Source organism: Crocuta crocuta, unplaced genomic scaffold (genome assembly GCF_008692635.1).
Source record: "Crocuta crocuta isolate KB4526 unplaced genomic scaffold, BGI_CrCroc_1.0 scaffold153, whole genome shotgun sequence".
Classification (NCBI taxonomy): domain Eukaryota; kingdom Metazoa; phylum Chordata; class Mammalia; order Carnivora; family Hyaenidae; genus Crocuta; species Crocuta crocuta.
The window spans coordinates 1,024,679-1,048,716 of record NW_027529525.1 but is presented as its reverse complement, the minus strand read 5'-3'; the positions used below and the strand labels follow the sequence as shown (position 1 = coordinate 1,048,716).

General features: G+C 38.3%; 1 protein-coding gene across 1 annotated transcript in view; it reads right to left on the bottom strand.

The window, feature by feature from the left end:
* Positions 1–5,647: 5,647 nt before the first annotated feature.
* The window catches only part of FAP (fibroblast activation protein alpha), a 72,798-nt gene continuing 54,407 nt past the window's right edge, over positions 5,648–24,038 (bottom strand). The window contains exons 19-27 of the mRNA XM_077760990.1: positions 23,524–23,593; positions 22,587–22,781; positions 18,630–18,710; positions 17,418–17,472; positions 9,454–9,553; positions 8,389–8,453; positions 7,815–7,887; positions 7,479–7,552; positions 5,648–6,039 (exon numbers count right to left, since the gene is read on the bottom strand). Of these exons, the coding sequence (XP_077617116.1) occupies positions 5,938–6,039; positions 7,479–7,552; positions 7,815–7,887; positions 8,389–8,453; positions 9,454–9,553; positions 17,418–17,472; positions 18,630–18,710; positions 22,587–22,781; positions 23,524–23,593 (815 nt within the window). The 3' untranslated portion in view covers positions 5,648–5,937. The remainder of the gene's footprint in view (positions 6,040–7,478; positions 7,553–7,814; positions 7,888–8,388; positions 8,454–9,453; positions 9,554–17,417; positions 17,473–18,629; positions 18,711–22,586; positions 22,782–23,523; positions 23,594–24,038) is intronic.

Below are 24,038 nucleotides of genomic sequence, written 5' to 3'. Positions count from 1 at the left end.
AACTCCTCAGATAGGTATTAAGATATGGGGTTAAACAACTCATTCAAGAGAAAGTACCAAGGTCGATGAGCTTCCTTGGACATTCATGATTTCTACATCAGTTATTCCTAGAAGGTCACATTTTTTCAGAAAATGTAGAGATTCCTTTATAAGGAGCTGATGATTCTCACACTTACACTAAATTCACTGATATGGAAAAGAAACTATTGGCTTCTTATTTAGACTATTAATTTCTTTTTATTTACTATTAGTTTGAGGTGTGCAATTTAGTGATTCAACAATTCCATACATTACTCCGTGTTCATCATGATAAATGTACTCTTAATCCCTTTCACCTATTTCCCCCACCCACCTCCCCTCTGGTAACCATCAGTTTGATTTCTGTATTTAAGAGTCTGTTTTTTGGTTTGTCTCTTTTTCTGTTGTTCTTTTGTTTTGTTTCTTAAATTCCACATATGAGTGAAATCATATGGTATTTTTCTTTCTCTGACTGACTTACTTCACTTAGGATTATACCCTCTAGATCCACCCATGGTGTTGCAAATGGCAAGATTTCATCGCTTTTTATGGCTGAGTAATATCCCATTATACGCACCACATCTTCTTGATCCATTTATTTGTCAGTGAATTCTTGGGCTGCTTCCATAATTTGGCTATTATAAATAATGCCGCAATAAACATCAAACTATGAATTCCTTTAAATTAATTTATTGGGGCACCTGGGTGGCTCAGTCGGTTACGCGTCTGACTTTGGCTCAAGTTATGATCTCACGGTTCGTGAGTTCGAGCCCCACATCAAGCTCTGTGCTGACAGCTCAGAGCCTGGAGCCTGCTTCCCATTCTGTGTCTGTGTCTCCCCCACTCACACTGTCTCTCTTTCCCTCTCTCTCTCTCTCTCAAAAATAAACATAAAAAATTTAAAAAATTTAATTTATTGAAAATACCAACTAAAAAGTGGTTACCTTATGTATCTAGCAAACTCTTACAAAATGCTTACTGTATGTCAGACACTGTTAGCTCTATGAATAAAAACTAACTTAAACCTCCAAACAACCCTGTGAGGTAGGGACTATTATTACCCTTGAACTTCATATATAAGGAAACTGAAGCGGAAAGAACTTACAAAAACTGAGCAATGTTACTCAGCTAATATGTTTCTGAGTTGGGATGCAAACCAGGTAATCTACTTTTGTATCTGTGCCCTTGCCTATTAAAGCCCACTGTCTTTAAAATAAGTTATAATGAACATATTATATTTCAAAGAATTGACATATGAGCTATCTTGTATTTTATTTCATAGGAAGGAATTTGTAATACTGCAAAGTATTACTTTTATCTTCAGACAGTAGCATTATTTCCTTTTGCTGTATGAAGTGCTTACATTTATTAAAGCATCATTGCTTTTTATCATCTCTCAAAACTGAAAATTTAGCTTAATGCTGGTGTGATATAAGCAAATTTTATGACATATCTAAAATTTCTATTATGTCCATGAATATTTGAAAGGATGTTTCAGTAACAAATGGAATATGTGTGAATGGATAGTAGTTTTAACGTATCAATGATTTCCATATCATCTTAAATGTTTCATTAAGACATTCATTTCAAAACTTCACCCTCTGTCGCTGTGAGAAAAATTCCTGCTCCTAATAATTAATGGCTAGCGAAGATGCTCCTATCTTTGCTTGCTAATGGACATTACTTAAGAAAGAAGAAAGATGAGTTGGGAAACCGTGGTGGTGTGCCCTTTGGTAGATTACTGCTCTTTTTTATTCACAAGTTATAGATTCTGCGGAACCATAGAACAAGGTATGAAATGCTGTACCAACAAATATTTGTTAAAACATATACTGTCAAAGCAATTGCTTTTAATGAATAGAGTAAGTAATGGAGTATCAATTAATTGGAGGCCAATAGAGTGAAATTATGCTGCACTAGCTTGCCAAATATACTACCTGTGTGTCAAAAAGAAGAGTTTATGACCAGCATGTTAGTATTGCTTGCCAATAATCTGAGCAGGTGGTCATTACAGACTTTTGCTAGGAGCCAGATCGTTTTCCCTATGAATAGCTTGGTAAGGTCCAATCACTTATTTCTCCCTGAATTACACATTCTACTTCAGATTGTCAAGGTGCTTGTCCATAATGCCAGTGGGGTGTTTTAGCAATTCTTTCACAGCTGAGGATGATTCCCCGTGCTCAGAATCTTTTAATCTGTCTTATTGGGTGAACTCAAAATCTCTGCTTTATTGGATAAATTTAAAATATCTGTTAGGTGTCTTCTTTCTTCTTTACAAACAGCATAATTGAAAGCATTGTTTTGGTAAAATCTTCCCAGAAGACCACATAATCATCATTTAAATTAGTCCTAATTCATTTTGCATTTGCTTATTTTACTGTTAACTTTCCCAGAACTGTAATTTTTTTTACAATTAGAACATCTGAATTTTAATTACATTACCATCAAGAAGCTCATTAAAGTCACTTAATTGGCAACATTTCCAAAAAAACCTTAGCTGGGTTTAATATATTTTAAAGAGTTACTGTCAAAGTATAATTTCACCATTACAAACAGCTTGGCAACAACATTTGCATAAAGATCTGTCAGTTTCTGAAAAATGCTCAAATGTTGGGAAAATCAGATTCGTGAAGTCGCCTTTACTGAAACAGTCTAGAAATGGAGAAATTGTACATACATTCCTCTTTGTAAGCCCTGCAGCACCTAGAGTGCTGCCATGCAAAGCATAAGTATTCAAAAAGTGTTTCTGAAAGGAACTAATTCATACATTTTATGCTTTCGGGTAGACTTCAATTTTTTTTTAAACCTCTATACAAGTTTCCTCATTTATGTTAAATTTAACAAAATACCCATTTTCTTTCTCATTCTTTCTCATTCACTTCAGGATATATGAGATGGTCACCTAGAATGTCGAAACCTTTTAAAATAGCTCTCAGGCTAGCATTGCAGGGCTACCGTGTGAGGTCATTTCGAGATGATAAAATTTTTTACCGTGTCCTTCTTACACATGTTAGAATCCTTCCCCTATAGCACTGATATCATTTGAACTTGCATTGTAGTTACATTCATTTTTCATCTTTACAAGACTTTAGGTTTTGCCCATAAACCTGCATTTTGTTTAATATACATATGTCTTTGGGAGGTGGAGGGTCACCTTTAGTACCTAAAACAGTGGCTTGCAATTTTATCTGGTGAATGGATGAATTAAAATCTCAGGTTTGTGATCTATGAAGCATGATGATAGTTTGCAGCATTAATTAGGGTGTTGGGACACCCTCCTCCCCAAGTCTCCCCAAGTCTCATATGTAAGAACAAAATGTGGTCAAGGGATAGTTACTACTACAATTTGCTTCCTACAAATAGAAAAGGAAAGATGTTTTTAATCCTCCCTTTTGGGTTGGTATTTCCTATTAAATCTTTCCCCTTGGTAACTTATGTATCTTTTATCTTCCATGCCAAAAGAAGAAACTAGTAAACCTGTAAACAATGTGAACATTAAACAAACAAACAAAAAGCACCTGCATCTCAAATTACTGCCTTGCTTTTTGCTGTATCTTTGAAGTCTTGCACGGTGTCTGGTATACAGAAAGACTCAACAAATATTTGTTGAATGAATGAATGAATAAACACATAAATATATGCTGAATGTCCTGAGGAGCACCTGGATGAATCTATCTGAGGAGGTCAGGGAAGGCTTTAGCAACAGTAATGGAGAAAACTGAATCTTCCATGAACACAGAGGAATTCGCTCATTTATCAATCAGTGAGCTTCTACCATATGCTATGTTCCCAGATATGGTCTGTGAAGATTCTGAGGATAGCATCATCCAATAGCACTTTCTGTGATGATGGAGATATTCTACATTTATTATCTACAATATTATTTCGTAGACCATGGAGACTACTGGAAGCTTTCAGCTGGAAGAATGACACAATTTGATTTGTCTTTTAAAAGTGGCCTCTGTAGGGGCACCTGGGTGGCTCAGTAGGTTAAGCATCCGACCTCAGCTCAGGTCATGATCTCTCCATTTGTGAGTTCGAGCTCCACATTGGGCTCTGTGCTGACGTCTCAGAGCCTAGAGCCTCTTCAGATTCTTTGTGTGTGTCCCTCTCTTCTGCCCCTCCCCCACTTGCACTCTGTCCCTATCTCTCTCAAAAATAAACAAACATTTTTTAAGATTTTTTTTTTTAAAGAAATGACCTCTGCAGCAGTGGGGACAGGGGTATGAGGTGGGAGACCACTTATTGCATGTTGATATTAAATGACAGCTTTGCAAATTCCAAAAAGGCAGAAAAGACGTTGAAGGAACAAGATTTTCTTCTTATTATTATTTGCATTTGCTTTGTTGTCCCCCTTGATAGAGTATTAGGAAAGAACCGTTGCTTATTCTTTTCTCCCCAGCAGAGGAGAATGGATGACAAGAATATTATGAGGAAGTCTTGGCTTACTTCAGAGGCTGTTCCATTCAAAACAAAATGGGGAGGTAATAGCTTCAGTCTGCCCCTCAGGGCATCAGCAGTTGCATAGATGTGGGAGGAGGGGCGATGGCCCGTTCTGAAGGTATGTGGGTGTTACTCAAGCTCCATGACAAAGCACTCCTTCCTGACAGGTGAGGTGGCACTATGTAGCCTTCATGGGAAGTATGGTTTCAGAAAGCAGTAGTGGAGAGAGAGCTGGACAAAGAAATGTCTGACAATTCTAGAAGGGTCTGTGGTGTTTGGTCTTTGAGGTCCCTTCCTGCTGCAATGCTCCATACTTGGATTGGTTCTTCTGGCTACAGAACATGAGAGAAGGGGCAAGGGTCTTCTTCCACCTGCAACGAGGAAGAATCAAGCTAGGGCTAGGGAGATATCATCTAGAGGAATCTAGTGCCAGGGAACACACCAATGAAAGTCCCCTAGGGAGTGGCTTCATGGCCAGTTCCAACATTCATTTAAGAAATATCTTCTGGTGACTGGATCTTTTTAACTCTGGCAATCACAGCAATAAGACGCTGCCCATAAGTTTCTAATTGATGAGCATCATTACTGGGGAGCATCACCTTTGGGACTGCAAGCATCATGGCTTTTTTTTTCTTTATTCAAAATGAGCTGGATAATGTAGAACTCAAACCTTAGAAAAACCTCATAGATACAACATTTTTCCTTGCTGTGGCTATTTCATTTCACTTAAGTTTTTTGCTTTTTTAGTTTTGTGTGCCTTAGCAATCTGAAAGCAGTTACCATTACTAATGCTTAATAGGAATACAAAATAGAAATGATTCCGAATTTGAAGCATTTATTAAAAGGAGACTGAATTCAAATTTCTGACTTTATCCTTATCAAATGCTTTTGGCCATGCTGAAGAAATCTGGGAGAAATTTAAGAAACATTTCTTGGAGGGACAGCATGGAGTGCAAACATCGGGACGCCCCTGCATCTCAAACGTGGTTTCCAAACAATGCTTTTGCATACCCTGAGCTACTCATTCCAGCATCTGGAATTCTGATTACAAAAATTCCAAACCTTTCTGGATTCTTCTCCTGCATAACCACCTGATATTATTCATGTGTCTGCTTAGTATAAGCATTTTTTTTCTGTGATAAAACCGGAGTCTGAAATTAATTCACACAGACAAAAAGATAGCACTTTAACTTCTGACTTTATTATTTTCCACAAATAAACAGGTGATGAAACATTGTCTGTGTCCAAAGCAAAAAGCATGGCTCTTTTTCCTCTTCTTTCACAGAGTGCCAGAAAATGTAAACAAAGTTTAGGAGGTTGAACTTCTGAGTTTTAATTTTCTGCTAGCCTTTAGAACATCATTCATTTGTTTGTCTGTACCGAGACTTAATAGCAGAAAGAGTAAAACAAGCAAATGGTCGGAGGCATTTATATGAACTGTTCAGACTGTGATACAGGCTTGCGTCTGCATCACTTTTAGTCGGACAAAGAAAAACACTGCTTTAGGAAGTGGGTCATGTGGGTATATAAGTGCTTCGTGGACAGGCCGGATATGCCATGGTTCTGGTCAGAGTACCACTAAAACACAAAAGGCAGAGGCTTATGTTACCACTACAGGCACACAATGCATCTAGCTTTGACTTTCTCGTGCTCTCAGGTCCTGGTAAGTTTTCTAATATTGTGGTTGAAATTCTACTTAAGAACACTTAAATAACTAAACTAGCTTACACGTAAACATTTAGAACAGGAAGGTATGAAAGCCTTCTACTAGCCCTCACTATTCTTTCACATTCCTTAAGCTGAGATTTTAGATCTTGGTGGCTGAGCGTTAAGGGTGGCCAGCATCCTGGGGGGACCCGGAGGCAGGCATGGGCTCCAGAGCTGGTATGTTGGGTCTATTACTTTGCTTCTCTGGAGCTTGGTTTCCTCGTTTGAAAAATGAGGAGGTTGGATTTGATTTCCTCTAAGGCTCCTTCTAGCTCAAAAATTCCACGAGGCTTTTAGCCTCTGAATCCAATTCCTGTCTGCTGCAGGAAATCCACAACACATATAACCGTAAACACCTTTTAGAGGAGTTAAACATAGTATCATTAAAAACACTCGGGAAGACGGCATTACAAATTTAAACTTCATTGTTGGGGAGACGCTGGTAAGATGATTGTTTTTACTGAAGAAAGTGGATAGTGGTCGTGATGGAATGCTATATTTACTTATCAGGTGAATTTACATTGGGGAGAGGGGGGGTCACAATAAAAAAGGCCAGAAAAATCTCACGTCGCTTTCGTAAATTATTTTTAAAAACCAAATTTCCAAAAATGAGGATTTCCTTTTCTAGGCTCTTGCTCAGGAAAAGCAAGTGAGGGGGGAACTGATGCTCACCGAAGGTGGGGAAGCAGCTGTCAGGGGTTGACTCCCTTGCTGTGGCTTTCACCTTACTTTTTTCTCTGTTGTCCTTTCCTATTCCTCACGCAACCTGGATTTTACAGCCAGCTCATTCATTCCCTAGCTCAGTGAAAACATGAGCTCCTGTGTGGGGCCAGGCATGTGTCAGGCTCTGAGAACACACAGATGAAAGGGTTCTCTAACTCAGTGGAGCGGCCCGACTTCTGGGAGCCTCACAGGCCTCTGGTAACATTCCATGATTGCTTCTTACTGGGCAAACAGAGACATTCAGCTGCTTTGGAGCTCCCGGCCTCTGTGGAGACTCTAAGTATGCAGCTACACTTATGCAAGCAGGATCGCACAACTATTGGATGTTCGAGCTAGAAGATCAGCTAATCTCTCGGATACCTTTATCTCATATATGGCTCAACTGGGATTCCCGGAGGCGACATGGCTTGCTTAGTGTCCTTCAGGGAGTTCATGAAAGATCCGAGAATCATCTGCTAATGTTCTGCCCACTCTACCCTACAGCCTGTTTGCCAGGTTTTAGCGAAAAGTAATAATAATTAAATCAGATTCCTCCTTTTAGCTTACGGGTCTAAGGCCGTGAACATGAGTAAAACGAAATTATGTACCATTGCCTGGAAATCCACTTGTGCATTAACCAGAGCTTTAGCAATCTGTGCTGAGTTTTGAAAGTGCACATTATCTGCAACAAAGAGAGAGAGTTAAAGTGCTGCTAAATACCAGAAAGCACAGAGTGACAATGTACCGCCTGGAAATGAACACCGACAATTATCTAGTCATGCCGTTGACATTGTCAGCAGTGAGTAATCACACTCATTTATGGAAATGTCCCTGACTCTTAGGTACTGACCCTGAGCATAGGCATAGGAGGATGCTTAATGTTTCTTAAACAAAGTGATGTTGGCTCAGTATTTTTATGTGTAAGAGTCTTGCTTAAACCTCACCATCTGCTGTTCCGTGGATGAGAAGATAGTCTACATTTCTGAAATATTCTGCTCTTGCCATCACAGTTGAATTCTGGAAAAGAGGAAAAATTAACATTTTAGTTGCTGCAAGTTCTAATAGAAAACTAGCTAAATCATTGTGCGATGGACTTAGCACCAATACTGAAATTATGTATTGCTTTGGTTGATAAATATTTAAGAGTCAGAGCAACACATTTTCATCATCATTTGCATTACTTCCATCTGATTCCTAGTTTGAAAAACGGAAAGTTTATGTGTCATATGTTACATATGAGTGAGACCTTAGGCATAGATGATGCCCGCTCAAGCTGTGTGGGGGTTGGGGGAGGGCAGCAGGGTGGGGAAAAGGGAGGTGAGGGAAGGGAGGATGCGGAAAGAAAGAAGAGAATCCAAAGAGAGTACATTTCTTTCTAGGGAGGTGTTTTGCAGCTAACAAAAGATCATCACATTTGCTTGGGGCCCCAGCAGAAGTGTAAACTCTGAACGACTGCTTCAAAATTATGTAGCACATTGGAAATAAACTAATGGCCTAAATTAAACAGAACATGCTTACTTTATAGTGCTCGAGATTATCGTCCTTTGTCGGGAGGCCCATGAATCGCTCCGTGTAGATAGATGCTATAAAATAGATAAGAATATGTTGTTTGCATGTGAAATGGGCCCTTTCATTAACCAACAAGACCCCTAGGTTTTGAGAACTGCTTGTCACTTTCCCCTGTGGAGCTGCTGCAGAAGGTTCTTGCCTTCCTTTACCGTAGTGCTCCACCCGAGTCATTTGCTCTGCAATGTGCCTCAAGAGGGCTGGAGACGCAAAGGAGGAAACAGGAACAGCTAACATTAGAANGGTATGATGAACAAGGGAGGACCTTATGGGATAACCTCATTATATTTTAAAAGAAATTACAAATGCAACCACCTCTAGTACTTTTATTGGTGTCTTAATCTCGGATGGAACTATGTCCCCCAAATCCTCTCCCAACACACACACACACACACACACACACACACACACATTTTTTTTCCTGAATAAAGATTCCCTACAAGTTACAGTTATATCATTTCTCTCCCAACACAGGGACGAGGATCTGATAAAAACTAAGTTTTGTACAATTATTAGAATTAATTCCAAATAATCGTCCTGCATAAATCATAAAAATAGGCACACCCGGAGGTATACTTCTTAACAAATTTTTTGTTGCTGTTTCAATTTCTGGAGCAATGGAGCTGGCAGCTGCAGACTGGTGTGGATGTGAAGAGCTTGGCTCTGCCTAACTTTGCATACAATGTGCTTAAAAGCCAGGCATGCTGCACCTGTGTGCCTGTGCAGACACAGAGCTGGCTCGGGTTCTAAAGGTTTGGTTTAGAAGGAGGTACAAGGCTTTGGGGAGAGACTGACATATATTGGGTTTTAGAAGAGTCCTTCCTCATTCTTAAGATTTCTTTGATCGCTACAACATGATTATAATGAAACGTATAAACAATCTCGTTTATAGATTATATTTTCCCCAGTGAAGCTGGGGTGAATTTTACTGCATAATTTGTTTTCCTAGCAACCTCAAATATAGAGTAATTATGTGTTAAATGTTTTCGCAGCAACATTTATGAAATGTTTCCATACCGTAATATTCCCAGCTGGAGACAGGAGCCACTGCTATCCCGCATTTGAAAAGACCGGTCCCTGAAGCAAGGGCCAGTGACGAAACATAGCCTCCGTAGGACTGTGGAGACACCATTGCAAGTCAGTCCCAGATTTGCTTCCAGAAACTCTTCGACATGGTTTTACAGCAACTCCTCTCACAAGAAGTACTGATGGGCGCCGGGGATACGCATGGGGGAGATTAAATGTCTATCTTGCACTCTTGGCAGCAAGCTCCACCTGACGCAGCATAATTTCACCCCTAGTAAACTAAAAATACTTGGTGTGCTAATCAGAGCAGGGCAGGGGCAGTTTAAGAGATATTTATAATTGTAACTCTTCTGCCAAAATTTTTTCCTCTATATTTTTTCCAATGAGGACCTTGCCAGAGCAAAACCAGGATTTTACTTGAAAGAAATGCACAAGGAAAGGATATTATTCCCCAAATGTAAAAGCAAGATACTTCCCACAGCTTGCAAAAGTCCCAGAAGGCAGAACTCACATCTGTGTATTAACTTATTTGTTGTCATAATAGGACAATAAGGGAAGGACATAAGAACCTTCGGGATATTGAAGACGTGGCCAGAATTTGTGTATGATGTAGTGTTATATATTCTGCTCTGAAGATTTCTGGGGTAGCAGCTCAAAGGAGGAAAAGCCATTGGTGTCTGTAGAGTTTTACATAGCCCCCCAACATTAATCGAAGAACAAAGAAATGCAAAAGGAGATACAAATTGCAGAGTCAGGAGTAGGATTGGCTCTCAACAAGTTTCTTCCCCAAGGAATCAGAGAGATGGTTCAGAAATGTGACCCTGATAATAGAAGATGTCTGCCTATGTCACTTGGAAATTTGAACCTTTACCTAAAACTGAAGAAAAGAACAGAATAAGGTGGAATTTCTCCCTGGAAGTCAAATTTGGGCTGTAGAAACATGCTTGAGAGAGATGCTTCTTCTGGGAATGTAGACTAAACAGTGCCCTGGGTCCTGAACTCCCAAAATGTGTGTGCTAGATTACGAAGTGATTCTCAGTGCATATTCTTGCTCCAACACAGGAAGCTTCCCACAAGTCACAAGAGAACAGTGGGGCTTTCCAACAAGGAATGTGTCTTGTATTTAGGACCTTATTACCACAAACCTCTGGGAGCTATTCCCTTCGATCAGCAGAGATCTTATCACCCTTTGCCACAGAAAAGTCAATCTTTAGAAAGAGAATGAAAGAGTGAGAGGGAGAGCTTTATAGAGTGAGAGACAACAGGCAGACAGACAGACAGGTCACTAGCAAGGGTCTATTCTCTCTCTTTTTTAAGCTTAGTTATTTATTTTGAGGGGGGTGGTGCAGAGAGAGAAGGAGAGAGAGAATCCCAAGCAGGTTCCATGCTCTCAGCCCAGAGCCCGATATGAGGCTCGAACTCACAAACTATAAGATCATGACCTGAGCCAAAATCAATAGTCAGATGCTTAACCTGACCGAGCCACCAGGCAGGTGCCCCAGCAAGGGTTTATTTTTAACCCATGAAATACATGGTATGGGGGTGGGGGAGCAAGCAAAACAATCTTGCTGAATTGATGAGTTAAAGGAGGAATTCTTTAACTAGTTTACAGTTGTCAGTTTCCAATTCTGGGAGTTTTATTGAGGACCCTTGGCTACAAAACACAGAATAGAAGAAGCATCTCCAATGATACCATGGCCTCCTTAGAGGAGAACTAAACCATGTTTTAATAGAGGAACTGTATTTTAAAAATGGAAGGAACATTTGGTTTAAAAATCTTTTGGGTAAGTGAAAATTTTCACTTATAAAAATGATTGGCTTTAATTAGTAGGTTAGCAATGACTATTACTGAAATGGGAGTTCTCTCCTTCTTTCTTCATTTTAGGTTCAAATGAGAGTAAAGTAAGCCTGAGTTAGAAATATTATCATTTGTGGTTTTATTGGAAAACTGTGTTCACTACAAGTAATAACAGTGGGTCCCTCTGAAATAGCATGAAGTGAGATTTGAAATCAAAAGCACTTTATATAATGAAAAGGGTTTTGAATGTTTCTATTTGAAACCTTACAAATTATGAATCTGTATCTACTCAGTGATTAGATAATAGTGCTGTATCTCTATAAAATTTCCTTGTTTGCAGGATGAATACAAATTGTCTCTAGGAATTTGTAAGAGCAAAACTAGTGTAGCAGCAGCACAACAAAAGTAGGTGTTCTTTAAATTCTCAGGCAGCTTAGAAAAGCTATTCCTATTGTAGAAATGAAGAGGAAATAAAATAAACCCGAGTTGACTTTTTTCTGCTCTCCCATGGGTGGGGCTCCAAGGCAGAGTGGGTGGCTGTCGCAAGAAAGGAACCCACGGAGCAGATTGGCCATGAGAATTCTAGAATTTTGTCCTTTGCACTTAGATGCCTTGCCATTTTGTTTAAATGAAGGATATCTTTAAAAACATTCTTAGAAGGGCACAGAATTTTGAGGGGTTTATAGAATGCTCTTATATGAGCCATAATGCACATTGGAACATTTTACCTACAGGCGATAATAATAGTTAACGTTTGTGTGCCCAAGGCTCTTGCAACCTTCTTTGAGGACCCACATACTTTGCTTGCCTTCTCCCACCTCAGGTGTCCTTCTGCTTGCTGGCTCTCCTAATGTTCTCTGAAGTCTCCAAGCATGATCTAGTCCCAGGACTTCCACAAAAGCTGCTGACCCCTGCCTAGAACACGCTTTCCCAGGATATGGGCAGGGCTCACTTCCTCCCCACTTCAAGTCTTCACTCAAAAGGTGTCTCACCCATCCTTCCCATCTATAATTGCACCAACCCTGCTTCATGCTCCTTTCTTGTTTTGGCTTGGTTTTCACCAGAGCAACCTATCATTTAACATCCTATTCATTTTATTTATTTATCTGGCTTACTGTCTTTCTTCCTAACCATTCCCAACTCCCTAAAGGTGGACATTTTCATCTGTCTCATTACTGAAGGTATCCCCGGCCCTGAGAATATGGCCTGGAACACAGAAGGGAATAGAATAAATATTTGTCGAATATATGACTTTCCTATTAGCTCAGCTAATCCTCACAGTGACTTGGTGAGGAAATCACTGCTGCATTTCATGATGAGGAAACTGGGGTTCGGAGTAAACACTGAAGACTGAGTCATGAAGCAGCAGAACCAGGACTCAAAGCAAAGACACCTTCCTCTACACCCCATGACTTTCCTCTCCGTCCTTGCACTAGGGCAAACCTCTTTGGGGAGTTTGGAGTTTGTTGGTTTGGAGTCTAATGTAGTCTCATTAGAGGTGCATTTGTCCTACTTTTACATCGTTGATCGCACATAGCAATTCAAATTGCTTATAATTAGTCACTGGAAGAGAAAAGAACTAAGATTAAATCATGAACTAATGCTTATTCAACACCACCTGGCTAGGCCTATATTAACAAAGCAAGGCCCATAAATGAGGTTGTTATTCTAATAATTTAGGCAAAACCCCTGCTGCTCTCAATTGTCAGAATAATTACTTCGATTTTTCTTCAAATAAACCAGTGTTTTGCAACCTCAGCACTGCTGACATTTTGGGCTGGATAATTTTTTCTTTTGGAGGGGGGAGCTGTCCTGTGCATTGTGAGATATTTAACAGCATCTCTGGCCCCTACTCACTAGATGCCAGTAGCACTCTCCCAGTTGTGACAATGAAAAATGACTCCAGACATTGCCAAATGTCCCCTGAGGGACAAAATTGCCTACTTAAGAACCGGTTCTAACAGACACTTCCTAGGCATAGTGCTGGGTGCACAGTGGATATCTAATAAAAGCAAAAAACACAGCTCCTGGACTTTGGTTTGTATGAGCCAGAAAAACAAAAGGGTAAGATGAAAGTGCCTCCTCTCCCCTTCTTAATCAGGGTAATGGAGGGAAAGGCAGGATTTACAGCTTATTCACCAACTGACTACCAAAAATTTATGTGGTTAGCTACAGTATATTTCTCAGACCACTATGGTGCTTAACATTTCATGTAAACAGATATATCCTTCCTTGATATGAAACACAATAATAGCTAAGTAATGCTCATAGTCATTCTCAATATCTTCCCCTTTGCCATCTTCAGTTTCTCACAGGTCCCTGCTTATTATACTAGACAAGATCACTTGAACCTCTTCCCACTTTATACTTCACTGCTTAAATTCAAGCCCTGGGTATTTGTTGCCCATACTACTGCTTCACCTAACTCCTTGGCTCCCTCCCTCCCCTACCTCATATCTTCCTTCATCTGCAGCCAAGGGGATCTTCCTAAGACACCAATTCTATTCCCTACTGACTTCAAGAGCACATCCCAAAAAAGTATCCATGGGATCAAATACTTTTTGTTAATACTGTATTAATCGAAATCTAACAGAATTTTTTACTATTCCTTCACAGAGCCAATACATGCTATTATGTAGACTTCATGATTTACCAAATTCTTAGACCAGATAAAAGTTTCCTGAAAAATCTCTTGGTACTAATAAGATATATTTGAGAAAACACTGACTTATAGGATTAAATTTAGTTTAAACAACATCGTTGATGTGTGAGATGGCCAGGTATTATGCTACACATTTGAGAAACAAATCTAAAAACAGACGAACTCCATTCGCTTGATGAGCTTACATTTTCATGGGAGAAACCAATAGACAGACAAGCTAAAACATGGTAATTCCCAGAAGAGTAGTAAAAAGAACTACTGGAGCACAAAGAAAGTCATGTCTGAGTTGAGCTTTAAAGAATAAGTAGGAGTTTTCCATTTCAGAGCAAGAGGAGGAGGATGGAAGAAGATGAACACATTACAGGTGTAAGAAGCGGGATTCACAGAAACCTGGGAGGGAGGAAGCAAAGACATAAGTCAAATTATTCATAAGGCATGGGGAAAAGTGGAAAGAGATGAGGCTGTAAAAGCAGGTTATAGCCAGATTGTTATGACCTTTGCATGCAAGGAAATATGTTTCAGCACCAGGTCGAGGTCTATGTGCTGGCTTTAGAAAATGTACAAGCATATAAGCAGAAAAGCAACATGGTAAGTTATTGTTTTGGAACAATAACTTCACTAGCAACACTGCAGCTTGTGAAGTCAAAGCAGGAAGGCTAGTTCACAGGCAACTGGAATGGTGAAACCCGTACCACCCAACCTAGGGTCCATGGACCAAAGGAATTAGCATCACCTGTGAATCTTGCTAGACATGGAAATCCTAGGGCCTCACCCTAGAATACTGTATCAGAATCTCTGGTGGTAGGGCCCTAGAACCTGTTTCAGTAAGTTCTTCAGGTGATGCTTATGTAAGCTAAAGTTTGAGAAGGTCTGATCTAAATTACATATAAAGAAAGCTGAACTAAAGCACTAGCTGTAGAGATGACGAGAACAGATTTAGACGTTTGAAGGTAGAATTGACAGATCTTACTAACCACTGGAGTGTTGGAGCTAGGGAGCAGGAGAGGTTGAGAATAGCTCTGAATTTAGTAATTTGGGTGACTAGATGTGTGGCGAAGTCCTTTAATAAAGATGAGGACTTGTTTTAAGTAGATTATAACAAGTTGAGTTTGTGTGAGTTAAGCCTGAGCCTCCTGTAAGATACTGATATATAGATAGATGTAAGATACTCACTGGGATAGATGACCAGTGAGCATTTGAAATGTGGAGCTGAGAAGAGAGGTGGGGGCTAGTGGCAGGGATCTGACCATCATCACCATCTTTGAAATTACATGGTTTCCCCAAGGAAGTGAAAAACAATGAGAGCCAAGGCCATATCCTGAAAAACACCAGCACTTGAAGAAATGGAGTGTAATGATCATGGAGACATAGAAAAATAAGAGAAATGTGTGCAAAGCCATGGATAGACCCCATTCTTCTTTATGCAGTCTAAAAGTCTTCCTATTATCTGGCTATTTATCTACCCAAATTCATTTCCTATACTTTCTTTACTGTACTACGTTGTGCTTCTTTACTACGTTCCACTTCTGAAGTTTCAGGCATCCAGACCAACCATCCCCTACTCGTTCTTACCTTCAGACCCTGGCAATGTTGTCTTCATTTTCTGGCATGCCCCATTACTATCCTTTCTTCACTACCTCATTTCTGAATCTCCCTTTAGCTCTCATAGCTAGAATTAACCACTCTTCTCCCTGGTATTCTTCGCGGCAAATTGTGTCTGTCTTAACACTTGGAACGTCTCTGAGCAATTACTTTTTTGCTCTTTGTTTTATCTAATAGAGGGCCAGGGTTATAACTTATTCATCTTTTCATCTTCTAAAGAACCTAATATAAGGCCTAGTTGAGATCCAGTAAAAATGTACTACATGCATGAAAGAATGCATGAATCAGTGATCAGATGGATGGATTAAATAACTCTTAAATAATTGATAATAAACAGTATGGTATTAAGGACTTTTTCCTTCAGAATCTTCTGGGTCCTGCTGATTAAGGGGCTGCTCACATGTTGTCTCCAGTGGCAGTTCACTTATTTCCCTCTTCTGTGCACACTCTCAGGGTTTACCTCAGAATCACTGCCATGTTGGAAAGTAAGCAATAAAGGGGACCTAATATACTGCTGCTTCTAGGAGCATTTGCACAGACATGGTGAGAATCTCTTATTGAAGAATTTCAGACTGATATGGATATATTTTGAGGTGATGAGTGGGTTCTTTAAATCATCCCACATAGATGGTTCTCTACCAAACTAATACCAGGATGTTGTAGAAATGAAATGAAAAATTCCACTTTATGATTATTTCAGAGCTTGCAGTAAAAAGCAAAGTCAAACTGTAAGAGAAATGGTAATGATTATATGTAAGTGTTCAGCGTGAAATTTGAATCTTTTGAAAATTTACTTCAGGAAATTTCATAAAAATGGATGGAGGGATCTTATCTGAAATATTTCACTATAAAAATATTTCATTTATTTCCACCCATTTGAATTCCATTCTGTTTAGATATTTAACATTTGATAGTTTTAAGAAGGACCAAATGGCTTGAAGTAACAACTTTCCACAAATTCATAACAGCTCTTCATCTGGTCACTGAGCTGAGAGCTGAGTCGGAGCCTGCAGATTCCCTTCAATATTGGGTTTCATTCCCTCCATCTTGTGCAGGCCGCTCTCAGAGAAAACAGCCAAGAAAAACAACCCAAGCACAAACGGCTGCAAATTGACTTGCAAATGTACAAATTCAGACCAAAAAGTGAAACAGGAAATCTTCTTTGAAGGGTAATTATCATAATTTATAATGGGCAAATCTAAACTCTTTCCAATATTTCTCTAAACTTTCCAGTGACTTCATTGCCCATGATTGGGAAGTTTTGCCTCTTCCTTTTAATGTGTATTTTGAGAACCTGCACAGCTCCTCAAACTTGGGCAATTATCTCCATGACCTATAACTCGGAAACTAAATTATACTTCTCTCCAGTTAGCGCAAATTAATGTTAGGTCTGGCAAAATAATTTGATTAAAAAAAAAAAAAAAAAGAAAAAGAAAAAAGAATCAAAACAGCCACGATATGACTGGGATAGGCTAGGTACTCGGGAATTTGTATTCTAAAAGTTTCTATCATTTCAAATGTTAGCTTAGCTTTTCATAAAAAAATGAAGTGATGAACTAAAAAAGATCTTTATTAACTCTAAATAACAAAGGAAATGAAACCTTTGATGAGTATAGTTCATTTGAGGATAATACAATCTAATACCAAAATATTAAGTGAAAATGTGTCAATTATGAGTTAATTTGCTATACGAGAAAGAAATTAAATGATTGGAAAAAAGGAACACTTAAAGCCACCACTTTGAGGCCTAGATTATCCAAATTGACTGTTTCCATTGACAGATTAAATTATGTTGCAACATTAACATTTCATGAGAAACCTTATAAGCGAACACTTTAGAAAATTATGATTGCTGAACTGAATAACAGGCATAAAACATATAAAACAACTCACCCAGCCCCATATGGCTATTCTTTTTTCATCAATGAAACCCATTTCTATGAATTTTCTAAAGTAAAAGAAACAAATTTTTAGAATTTTAAGTGTGTACACATGACATTTACTTCATTACACAAGCATATTTAATCCAAAGATTTAATAGAAACGCTCCATTTTCTTTGTTTAAACACATGCATAATAATGCTGCACTTACAAATAATTAAAAGAATATGATCATGTTTTTTGCAAGGATACAAAGGACCTTTTAGACTCTACTGTACATCTATTGAGTTGCACTTTCAGAGCTGAAGGTCTGGTATCCTAATCATGTGAGTGAGTTACTTGAGACACGGAGAGGTCAAGACCTAGGCTTACAGTAAACACAAGAAGTACAAGCACCATAACTAAGACCAAATTTCCAAATCCCCAGATTTTGGAAAAAAAATATTTTCATTATTGCTGCTTCAAATTCTATCAATTTTAAATGCTTAGGTGTTAATGATAATGACCATCTCATTTTCGATAGCTTTCATCCTGGAAAAATATCCATCCCCCTCCCATTCCATACTTAGGTACCCTCGATTTGTCCCAACATGAATAATTATATGTATATTTGAGGACATGGACATGATTCGTTTGAGCTTCATCACAGAAGAGCCATCGTTCAACTATTTTGAAAATAAATATCTTCTTAGGATCAAGAGACCATGCTGAAGGATAACCTTTAAAAAGTCATGGGAAGCCTTCAGAAATATAACTTTGCAAAATCAGTACAAAAATGGGAATGTTTTAGGCCAATTTATCCCCATGGCCCTTTGAGGATTGGTGTTCTAGAGCAATTATGATTTATTTCGGGGATGGTTTGATAAGAACTCAAGCAACTCTCAGAGAAGCAGGAGCAGTGGAAGAAAAAAGCAAACTGGATGAGCCATTGCAGAGACCCGGATGCAACGGCAATGGGAAGGGGTGGAGAAGAAGGAAGCGGCACAGGCAGCCAGAAAAAAACCAGTTTTTTCGTTCCCTTTAGTTATGTTAATGTCCTTTCTCATTCTTCCCTGGAAGTAAGTAGTGGTTTCATTAGGTGAATAATGGAGTTTCTTAAAGGGATTTCACAGCAACCATTTTGCTCCTTGCATTGATTCAACATGCACTTTTCCAATGCACAGAGGAGTTGGGCAAATGCCCGGGACAGACAGATGGGAAGAAGCCCCGTCAGTCACAGCTTACCCTACACCGATTCTGAGGGACACTGAAGAGTCTACAGGAAGAAATGCAGCAGCAAACGGAAAGTTGCTACCTGTGTGGATGCTGTTCGCGATAAAACAGAGAAAATGTGCAGCAAACTGTGGCATTTCAGCAATTCTTCCACAAACATCATAAACCAAATGAAAGAAGAGAAGGTTCACTTTTTGTTTAAAAAAAAATCTTGCGACTAGTGCTGGAAGACGGTTCTGAGCCATAAAATCAATTTCGATTTTACGATCTCCCGGCAGCTAGCAATCATATTGCCTTGCATCTGGGGTAAAAGCAAATAGCAGGTGATACATGGGAGCAGGAAATTCTTAACAGCTCCCTTCCTCGGTTTATTCTGAAAGGATGACATTTACAGGAAATGATAGTGCAATAGTTAACATGGAAATGAAACATTAACACTTAATGTGGCAGGACTAGGTTAAAGGTTAGCTAGATAACCTGAGCACTTTAAGGCCAACAAGGCTCTATAAAATTTACCTCCAAATTCTGAAGTGCTTCCAGGAGGGTTATCAGAAACGCTGTTGATAATGTGGTTAAATGAAGAAAAATGTGACGAACAAATGAAAAAGCATTTTAGAGGCTGCACGGAACTTTATAACTTTTCTCTCATAAAAATGGCCCTATTTCAAAGGTCAATTTGGAATCCTAGGGATCAATTATTATCCTATTTGGGAAATGTTCTTGTTTATGCCATGTATAACAATATGATATATTTTACTCACCAGTAGCCTTCAAACAATATGATATATTTTACTCACCAGTAGCCTTCAAGTTATATAAAAATTTTAAATTGTGGGAATGTCAAAAGTGCCCAGTATACCACAAATTAGTAGAACTGATCCTATAAATAATGAAAGTTTTATAGGACCTACATATATATTGTTTGCAGAGAAGCCTGACGAAAGCAGGTCTCAGTTTCATGTGTGCTTTGACCTCACAGGCATCTCCTCTGAAGCATTCTCTTTTGTGTAGTCAAAGTTGTGAGGTTGTATGGCTTCTTCTTCTTTTTTTTTTTTTTTAACTCTGCTTTTCTTCGTTTAAGTCTCTTTATTGATCCTAGCATTCACTGTCATTTCCAAATATGTAGACATGATTTTCTTTTGGTATGTGAAAAATTTAGCCAGACTGCATTTTATTTATTTTGTATTTTTAAATATAATTCATTGTCAAATTGGCTAACATACAGTGTGTAAAGTGTGTTCTTGGCTTTTGCAGGGAGATTCCCGTGGCTCATTGCTTACATACAACACCCAGTGCTCACCCCAACAAGTGGCCTCCTCAATGCCCATCACCCATTTTCCCCTCTCCCCCACCTCCCTCATCAACCCTCACTTTGTTCTCTGTATTTAAGTGTCTCTTGTGGTTTGCCCAGATTGCATTTTATATGAGATTTAAGGGGATAAATTTCATTCTTTTGTGGGAAGGTAATTTTGAGGGCTACCATAAAGGGATTACAATCCCAATTCCCATGTCAGACATTCAGTGTCTGATTCCTAAAAACCACTTCTTGGCAGACATGTGGTTGAATTATTCCCAGGATCATCATTATAAATCTATCCTTTTTAGCTTTTGTTTTCCCAAAGCATCAGGTTCCAAGGCTTCCTTTTCACTTTTGCAGAATGATGCTTTCCAGCAAAGCCAGACCAGCCCCAACTGGCATCTCCACTGTTGTGTACATGCTTTGCACAGGCCACACAGCCTCCCCTTGCTCACTAGGGTCTTTACTTAAAGTTCCATCTAATGGCAATGCTGTCCCTTCAGAGTGCCAGGGGTTTACCCGTTTTACAAAGATTGTAAGTGCACTGAAAGTGGAGATTATAAAAATTGCACCATTTTATACAGAGTGGATTGCAATGGCATACATTAATATTTGATCTGTTGTTGAATGGCTGAGCAAATGAGTGAACATATGCCTGCTCTATAGCAGGAAGACTTTCTTTAGATTCCATCCTAAAAATGGCTCAGAGAAGGTAAAGGTAGCCAATAACTGCCTCTGGTCTATCTTCAATTCTAAATGCCAAAGACATTTATATTATTGTGAAAATTGGTACAATTTGTGGCTTCACGTCCTATATATTGAACAGCAGAAGTAACAATTTTTGTTAAGGCCTGTACATGGGATTCAGGTTTAAATTTTCATTTCATCCAAGAAACATGATAAGAAGCTATCTGCTCTGTTTCTTGAAGTATTCTTAAATACGAATGCTGTAGTTCTGGTGGTAAATAAGTACAAAAACCATAATGATGCATTTTGTTGTTATCAATAGATTGGGATGATGAGCTGCTGCTGCTGCTGAGTTTGTGTTTCAACCAGTGCCCAAACAACCACTGTTTAGCTCTACCAGCTTTGGAAAAGATCTAATTGAATTACAGATGAGGTATAATCTACATCTGTCTTTTGATGTGGTCCCATTGTTGCACATCCTTGGTGTTTATTGCATGGTTTAAATAAAAATAGATGTGACCTGCAGTGCCAAAAAAAAAAAAAATCCTCAAAGAATTAGGTCTGACAGTGGTGTTCATATTTCCATCGAGGCACACCACCGTCTTTATGTGAGAAACTGTTCTCGTGGTGGACTTTTTTTGAGCCCTCTCTTCTATGTCTCTCCATCAGGCAGAAGATTATCCTAAATAGGTTAAGAGCAGTCAGGCCTAATAATCTGGATTTGCAAGAGAGATGGAGCTTCCTAGAAACTGGGTGTGAAAAACGCCTACAGGTTGCATAGTGTTATGTAATAATGTACTTATTCGTTTGTCAGATTTTATTCAAATAGACCGTTTTTAATTGAATATTTTGTATTATAGAAGTGTGTGTATATTACTGTTCACAGAATGGAAGGGAAATTTGAAAACATATGGGTTATGATTACTTTTCTATTTTTAAAAATAATTACTTGTGAGTCTAAACTCTTCTGCTTTGATTAGAGACAAAAACACAGAAAAGTGTTGTCTGGGCCTGCCTCCTTGCTGTTAAATACAATCTTCATTGTGTGTGCTATATTGAAATCAGGAACTATCAGTAACAGTAAGATGATAAGGGGAATGTACTAATGAATTTTCTAAATTGCTCTTTGTTGTGAAACAATGTCTGACCTTAAGCTACTATGTACTCATATACATCCACGACTAAGGATGCCACTGGCCTGTGTTGGCTTTTACATTTATGAACAACTGTTCTCTAACTTCACATACTCACAACATAATAACACAAACCCAACAACTATAGAGAAATATCCTGAATGATTCCTGCACAGTGCTTCCAAATAAACAACAATTTTTGATGACTATATTCTTTTTGTTTCAGAAACGATGATGGAGACATAAATTATGGTTGAGGATGTAGGTGGGAAGAACCCAGATTATGGGTCTGCCTTCCCCATGAATGTTTTCATAGTATAATTTGTATTACATAAAATGATTTTTTTGTCAAATGAAAATAAGAAAACACTTTCATGCTAACACAGCTAAGCTTCACAGCTAGCTTAATTACAAAAGAATGCCCAGTATCTATAAGTGTAGAGTGTTGAGAAAATCTTGAGACATTTCTAAATGTATGAGATAGAATCCACAATGCTTGAACAAATTCAGATGTTTGGCTTCCGATAGACCATCTCTAGAGTTATACAATTTTTTTTTTTTTTTTTGCTAGCTGTGAGCCGAGTGAATAAACGAAGGATATCAGAACGACTGAACCACTCAGAGTATTTGTCATGTATCACTATAAATCATGTTTCTACACATTTATTAGCTCTTGTCTATCAGTATTTTTTCCTCTTATTGGGCAAAAATATCTCTTTAAGATTAATGTTAACTTGAGAGGAAGTTAGGAAAACAGATAAAAGAATTAAATAATCAAAGAGGGAGAAACCCAACAGTGATTGCATGACTTTTGTTGCACACCAATTTCTGTTTGAATGAGAAGGTGCTCACCTGACAGCTGTGATCTGGTCCTCAACTTCATAAACACCCAGCTTTCGATACACTGCATACAGGAGTTTGTCCCCTTGGAAAGCTGTTCCTCGGCCATCCACCAAGGCAATGACTATCCCTTCCTTACTTGCAAGATAAGAAATCCAACTAATAGCGAATATAGACCTTACGCTCTGACTACAGGGACCACCATACCTAAAGGAAGAAAAAAAAAAAAAGAATCTTGGATTCCTTTGTAAAACTCAACTTCTCATCGTAGCTAAGAATTGCCTTTAGTATTTCCCAGTACATTTGTATGATAAAATTTCAATAACAGTGGCATTAGAACTGGCTCAAAATCAAGAGAGGACCAGGCTTTTCCCAGAGGTTTGCTACAAGGAAGTTGTTTTGGGACACAGCCTCTCCTATTCCCCAAAACGGATACATCTAGGGTTGGCATTTCAAGGAATATGTGTGGGTTTTTCGTCATTTCTGCCACCTGCCACTTGCTAAAAGCAGGCATAAGATATACTAAAAAAATGCATGGTGTTTTAAGCAAATTGTGTGTAGGTCAGCACTGATTTTGGGTGTGATTCCACTAAATGTATTCCATTCCCTTATTTCATTTCTAACTCACTTACATAAGACATTAAGATGATTTACAATATTTTTTGGCTGCAATTTCTCTATCTCAAAGGTATTCTGACACATTCGGCAATTTGCCATACAAAGGAAATTCAAGACAGCAAATGCAAGCCAGTCCATCTAAAATCCCCAAACTTCCTCAATCTATTTTAAATAGCCATATTTTATTTACTCTGATTAGTTGAGGAATATATAAAAACAGCATCAATAGGAACTGTTACCAAGGAGAATGGTTCATTCTATCTCATAAATGTGTATTTAATTTAACATATTTTCAGTAAATAGTTTTTACACCAAAGAAAATATTACATACACTTGAATTAGCAAGGGATACTTCTTTGATCTGTCAAATTGAGGAGGAAGAATCATCTTGTACCATAAAGCTTGGAAAAAGGAAAGAAAAACCTTTATTCTACTATATGTCATTATTTATTTTCCTTAATTACAACAAAACATAAAATCAATTCATAACTAGTAAACTGTAAAGAGTCAAGAATATGCTTTAAACTGATTTTTATTACGTATTTTAGTCAAGTTTATAAATTACTAGAAATCTTGGCTCCTTGCTTATCTAGAAGCACACATAGCAAAATTAAAATTAGATAAACTTTTTAAAAATATCAGTGTTGAAATGGAGCTATAGAAAAGTATAAGATCAACTCTATTTACAAACATATTAAAGACATTTTATGAAACTCTATTATAGTAGTAAGACTGTTTGAATTAAAATCTGTTAATATTGTAGTGTTGGGACTATAATATTTACCCTACATATTTTTTAAAGCAAGTAAGTGTTCAGCTTCATATTTGTAAATGAGAAATTTTTAA